Source organism: Prosopis cineraria, unplaced genomic scaffold, assembly GCF_029017545.1.
Source record: "Prosopis cineraria cultivar Desert tree isolate PC_DT_omini unplaced genomic scaffold, ASM2901754v1 PC1437, whole genome shotgun sequence".
Classification (NCBI taxonomy): domain Eukaryota; kingdom Viridiplantae; phylum Streptophyta; class Magnoliopsida; order Fabales; family Fabaceae; genus Prosopis; species Prosopis cineraria.
In genome coordinates, this window is record NW_026556762.1 from 1 (window position 1) to 7,117 (window position 7,117).

General features: G+C 35.5%; 1 protein-coding gene across 1 annotated transcript; it reads right to left on the reverse strand.

Annotated features, from left to right (window-relative positions):
- Positions 1-242: 242 nt before the first annotated feature.
- LOC129300116 (GATA transcription factor 26-like) lies at positions 243-6,886 on the reverse strand. The gene is given in 11 exon segments (XM_054938651.1): positions 243-675; positions 678-722; positions 1,152-1,263; positions 1,364-1,550; positions 1,921-2,024; positions 2,479-2,548; positions 2,803-3,100; positions 3,103-3,231; positions 4,053-4,163; positions 4,166-4,423; positions 6,420-6,886. Coding segments are annotated over 11 exon segments (1,608 nt in total). The 5' UTR covers positions 6,460-6,886; the 3' UTR covers positions 243-421.
- Positions 6,887-7,117: the final 231 nt, after the last annotated feature.

Genomic DNA, 7,117 nt, shown 5'->3' on the forward strand with positions numbered 1-7,117 from the left:
AATTTTGCAAAACCTATTTGTCCGTAAGTCTTATACAGGATTTATTTTTCTATATAACTAAGCCACTGGCAGGAACCCAAATGGGCAGTCATGTACCAGGATCACCGATCACCCCCACTTCCTCATACATAGGCATAAGGAATAAGGATCAAGTCCCATAAGAGGTATCGAGATTATTCACAAAAGCATAAACTACAATTTCATACAAAACTCTGCGAATGGTGACTCCGCATTTCATGCTATATGTTACAATCTGTAGTTTACCAACCTATACAAAAAGGCCCTCCCATATTTTATCCCTTCTTTGCCATTCCAAGCACAAAATGGCAACAAATGGCAACCACCATATCTCTTGTCCAAAACATGCAGACCCTAATCATTACAGAAGACTCGGGCCATAGCCATAACTTGGTAATATTTCTCAAGGATGGACAATATGAGGGTATACTGAGCTGCTACTGGCGCAAGCTTGAGCACCAAAGCTCAAAGTTGGATGCAGGAGTTCTGCCTCTGGGAAAGAACCGTTGGATGGCACCTCTAGCAGCAAATCCTGATCAGCACTCTCCTCAACAAAATTGAAAGAATCCAGCATGGGGGCTTCGCCATCAGAAGGCAAAGCAAATAGGCTCTTTGGACTGAAACAAGAACCATATTCTTCAGCTTCCTTGCCCTCACAGCAACCTTCATCACCCTTTTAGGACTCCTCATTGTTATCTTCAATTCTAAAATTTGCAAGATCAAAGTTTAAAAGTTAAATATTTATATAAAGTCAGACCATTAATTACTGAGGGCATTTATTAATGCTTTGTTATTCCTCGTATGAGTCCTTTTAAGTATTTGCAAGGTCTTAGTATAGAACTTACTCCCTCCAATCTATAGGACACTTTCAACTATTTCATGCATTTTAAGAAAGTTATTTTTTTCTTGATAAAAAAAAAATGATATGAACTTTATTTTTACTCTTGTCTTTAAATTATAATACAACTACATTAAATACCTTCAAGAAAGGATAAAATTGAAAAATGTTGTTTAATTATTACAAGCTATCCTACATTTTGAATTAAAAATTATTTCTAGAAAGTATCCTACAAATAGGATTGGAGGGAGTATTTCTTAGATTTGAAAGCAGACGGACAACAATTGAAGCTAACCTGATAAAGTTTTTCTTTGGCTGTCATGATATCTCTTGACATTTGCAACATTACAAGATGCAGTGCCAGAAGAAACCAAAGCAACAGATTTTCCAGCTCTGTTCTTATGTTTCTGCATCATAGAAGGATCTGATGGCCGATAAGCATCTATAATAACAATCCATTAACAAATGAATGGTTCCAAATAGAATAAATAAAAAACTTGTAAGAACCTTCAGTAAGTTATAATGTTCCACCCATTTTGATTTTGACAGATTGAATAAAGCAAGCCTTTTCAAAGTCTTGCAGTCTTCAGGCTTTGTCCCTGATAAAGAGATGTCAAAGACACCTTCTGCAAGAAGCTGCTGAAAATAAATCAAGTTCTCCTTGAACTGAGAGCTACTAAACATGCTTTTCAGGCTGCACAAACAAAAATACAGATATCAATTGGATTCAGTCTCAACTTTATATATTCCCAAAGAAGTCATATCTGACACATTGTAAAAAGCGTGTAAAGATAAACAAATTTGAAATATGGAATCTTTACATGACATGATATCTAATTTAAACATGGATCTTATCGTAAATTCTGATGCACTGATGTATTGAATGAAATGGCATAATTCTCTGAGAAGCCAGGAGAGCATTTATAGCGATGTTGCATTCTGACTAGCTATTTACGCCAAAGGTTTGAAGCGTTTGTGAAAGGAGTTTGACTTACAAACAACGTTAAACAATTTGATCAAAACATATAAAATTTATATCAAATATAGATGAAAAAGATTCTAACCTATCAGGAAGTCTAGTAGTATCAACTGCATTGAGACACTGGAGTAACTGTTGCTGCTCTTCATTGTTCAAGGTTCTCATAAATTCATCATAGTTAATGACATCCTGTATCAAACGTAAATAGCAATTGCATTACAATTGGATGGATATGATCATCTATGAACAATATATATAATTGGACAATTTAAAGCCTATCGGTGTATAGAAGAAGACAAGAGTGAAGATTTGCCAACATGACTAGATGAGTGAATTATACATGAAAAATGGAACAGTGGCTATTCTCCAATGGAATTTGGCATCACAAATGCAAGTTCTGTCCTGAAAGTTGCTGCAGTAAATGTATAAATGAAGAAACTAATAAAAGTGCATAAAATGCTTACACATCAAGCGTGTGTGCGTGTCAAAACATTACAGCAAACTTTCACAGATCAAGAAATTTAGTTGAATTGAAATGATTGATTGTATAAACATATTCTGTCTAAATACATGCCTAACGGCAAAATTTATCTCAATCAGGCTTTTCATAGGGCAATGAAGAGATAGAAGGAATGGGACTTACATTTAAATCTATAGAACACAGTGGTGACTTAATTCCAAGGATTTGAGCCTTATCATGTTTTGTCTTGTCCCTGAAATTCCATAATACACAAATAATAAGATAAAACACATAATATTCTTTGTCGCTGGAATAAATTACCACAGTACTAGGCCATTTGGTTTTTTTTTTTTTTTTTGGGGGGGGGAGAATTATTGCTAACAAAATGAATCGACTGTTTAGCGGAGGAACGGATAAATTAAATTTTCTCTCAAGGTAAATAATTATACTCGTGTATGACTGACTATAAATTATGGAAGGACGTAAACTAGCGTCCAAAGAACTTACCTCTTAAGTTGCTCTTGCAGCATTCCTTGGCCAGCAGAGCTCCTGATCTTTTGAACTCCCTGAGATGGAAAATTGAAACCGCCATAACCATTACGCACATGAGCGGTACCAGAACATGAATATGCCTCACTGGTTGGGCACTGTTTGTTATCAACTGAAAGAGAGCTGGCCTCAGACTCTTCTTCACGTGCTATAGAGCTTGGGTGCCTAATAAGAACGCTTCCATGCCCTATCTCAACAGAGACCATTGGTGTTTCACTTTCAAAAAGAAGATCCTCTTGAGAAGATGCAGAAAATAAGACTGTTGTTCATGAAGAATAGTGAACAGATCTTTTGTAAGCTTCTCAACAGAAGATTGCTTTGGACGACCCACACACGTCCTCTTCTTTGAAGGCACCATGGCATCCCAGACCATTGACTGAGCAGGACCTAAAATAACACCATAAATGCCATGCATATCAGAATTACATCTTCTAATTCAAGGAAAAATGTAATTATATGGAAGCCACTGACACTGATGTGAACTTAAATTAATATTGTACCATTTTTAAATTTGTACAGGATGAGCCTCTCATTAACCCCAGTGTTGGAAAAAAGCTTAAATCTTGAATATCATGCTCACAAAATTTAGATTAATCTAATATTGTTTTCCACTCCATCAATGTCTTATAACCATCATGAATTATACTATTTAAACATACTTGAGTACATATTTATCATCATCATAATTTTTCTAAATTCAGTCTAAAAGTTCAATACTATGAATTCTTATGACCAACATCTGGACTAACAAAAATTACACCCTATAACAAAATATTGAAAAGAGTAAGTGCATCTAGTATTACACTAGTGTCAAATAATTCTACCTCCAGAATATACAGATAATAGACAATCCATATCAAAGTGAATATGAACTATATCGAGAAATTAGAGTTTGATAATAGAAATATACTGAATCACCTCTCGGAACCTTTTTATCAATGGAAAAAATACTTATAAATTTGAAGCAGATTCGACACATCTTCTTACATGTTAACCATGGCATCTTAAGTACAGAAAATCTGGCAATTCCCCCCCCCCCACAAACTCCTCTTCTTTTCTTTGTCATTATCCACTTCTTGATGATGCCCATAAATATCTGGACTGGCAATTTATTATTTATACTCTCTTCAATTGAATGCCTAGTGCTACTACAATCAATGGCAAAGAAATAATCTTCCGATAAAATAAGTGCATAGTAAAAATCCAACCTGTCAAATCACTAGCATCAGTGCCACCAAATTGAGCGCAGCTCTCTGAGTTAGAGATAGCTGATCCTGAACTTGATCTATTGCTTGTATCTTCATCTGTAGCCTTTCGGACCCTTGGTTGTAATCAAGGCCAGCCACTCCAGTTAATAAATTATCTTCGTTCTGCTTTCGTTTAGACAACTTCACTTCTTTGTTCCTATTTAGTGATATGCTCTTTACCCTTGGAAACTTTTGATCCTCAAAATCATCAGTTTCTGTCCGAGCATGTAATGGAGTATAATTTGCAAGTGTTCCCTTTGTCCTCCATCGAGAACCACATGCATTGCATAATACTGGTTTCTCTGGTGGGCCATTGCGCCAAAGTGGCGTGCCTGTTATAATTCCAAATTGTAAGAAATATATACAGATTGACAACTTTATACAAACAATATTAGACATGCATCTTGGATTGCTTGGGTAATTTACAAAGAGCCATAGATTCACTTATGCCTGATGATCCCGTTGTGATGCATAGAATAAAATATAGAGGGAGTTTTCCCATAGGCAAGCCAAAGCTTAAACCTTTTAGAGTAGAACAGTTCAGATTTGCTGGCCAGCGACAAATAAAATAATGGTTAAGTGGAAACTTGTTAAATTAAAACTTTTATCTTTTATTGGTCCAAACTTTGATACTGCAGCAATAACAGAAACAAGCTACTTAACAATTCAAGCCTGACAATGTTGATCCCTACATGACTCTCAGAACATGGTATCCAATTATTGTAGAATTAACAGGCTATCATAAGAAAACTGAGACAAAGCAGAATTTAAAAGCGCTCCATATCATTTTCTCTCTTCTTCTATTTCTTTTAGTTTTTACTTCTTTCATGCTTCTCAGGATCAATTGTTTTTCCAGAATCAAATTTCTTTCAGCAGCCCACTTAAGTAAGCTAACGATGAGGTATTGACAGTAGACTAATCCACTTTATGACGACATTATCAGAAGAAAAGAAAGTTATATCATAGATCCTTCATACAAGTTCCTAAAACAAACAAGGAGTAATCAGAGAAATGACGCTACTCCAAACAAACAAGGAGTAATCATCTTTGATATACAAGGAAGCTGAACTCAACAAACAACTTTAAGGTTGAGCTAACATCATCTTTCAGCATTCATTAGATTAGGAACTAGCAATGCCTGTTTGAAGTGTTCAATATGCTATAGCTATTGAGTGATGTGCTCAAATGATTAAGATAACCAAAGGCAGCATCCTTTTTGTCAGGAAAACAAGGCAAACGGTCCATAGACCTCAAGCTGATACAGAATGCTTGCAATTTAACTGAAATGAATGGCAATTAAATATTGAGACTATGTCGAGGAATAAAAGCTAAGGGAATCAAAATGAAACGATAACTCAGCCTTTTAGGGGATTGCAGAACCATACTCGATGTGATTACAACGGCACTACAGTTTTGACAATACACATTAGCAATTACTTCAGCAGTTGAAAATGTTTCAAAATTCTAGAAGATAAATATTCCTACTAGGAAAAACAATTCCCAGGATTATTTTTATTGTGAGCAAAAACAATAGTTTCAGGATGAGAAAGGTTTGATGATATAATAATGGAGAGGCATCAATGATGGTTTTCTCTTCAATCAATTAAGAAGAGAACTTTGACAAGCATGGAGGATATAAACAATGCTTGGACAGAGACCCTCTGATACAATGAGAAATGAGAAAGTGCTCACACAGGAAGCATCGAGAACTTTGTGAATGTGAATGCCTTTCAAAATACAGAACAGGATTTAACAATGGTTATTTTTTAGAGAATAAGTGTCTTTCTCTTCTTTTTTTTCTTCATTTTCAATTTCACATGATCCAGACGAGAACAAGAGAACAATGGCTGGACTAATTTTGATAAACACCTTAACAGCAATGTTTTGTCTATCAAGTAGTCAGTCCCATTTGACAGGATCAGAGCTCAAATTTGCTTTAGTTACGTTTGCTCATACTTCAAACAGAGTTCAGGAAAAATTAAAACCGGAAAAGAAGTAAGTTCACATAGCGGAAAGCCATAAAAGGAGGAAATGAATAATAATTACCAGAAATTTCAAGTCCAAGAATTCTAAGCAACAAGAAGACTTGAATCCCAGAAAGATTACATCCAGAATACAACGAAGAGTACGCTTTTTTTATATTATTATTCAATTATATTGGCCAGCATAAAATTCCTTTTGAGACACAAGTCTCTTTTATCAAAATTACTGAGTGAGGAAATAGTTGCAGAATAGTCCATGTTTGAATAGAGGGAAAACAATAAGGTCAAAGCTCGAAAAGAAAATTAGGGGGAAAAATGTGTGCATACTGGAGAAACAAGAACTCACTTGTAACTCCACAGTGGTAGCAAGGACCTTGCTTGCCCATGTCTCAATGTTTTCCTCAAGTGAAGAAAAAGAAATAGGAAGAAAATTTACAGAAAGGGGCAAATAATTTATTTTAAAAAAAAAAAAGAACGGAAAATTTTCTGAAAATATCCGTAGTTGTTCTCTTCAAGCCTTTTGCGGCGAATAGTATTGGGTATTGAAGGCTTTTTCTGCAGCAAACCCAGAATGATAGTTTGCAGAAGAAAGCAGAAGCCTAGAGACCCAGAAGAGTTTTGTTCTATGGTGTTTAAAAGAATTCACATAAATAGCCACAAATCAACTGGAATTGAAGATATTGATGAGCGTATTTTAGCCAGGAATCTGTACAATCCAATGGAAGAGAAAAGGCCATTGGAGGAATCTCATAAATGGCTGTGAAAAGAGGAAAGGAAGGTGGAATGGAATGGAGAGAGAGAGAGAGGGAGAGAAGGTCTGTGTGTGACCTCTTGTTGTGCTGTATGTGAAGTAAATGTCCAGCTTTTTCCTTTTTCTTTGTGGTTTTTCCCTCTCCTCCCCTCCCTGTTGTAATTATAGATGTTAATCCGAAAATTTCAATTTTGCTCTGTCAAAATTAAAATTTAAAACCCTTCCTCCGAAAAAGAAGAATTAAGAAGTTTCATTTGTGTTTACCCAATGAGGGTAACGAGGGGCAGGGGAAT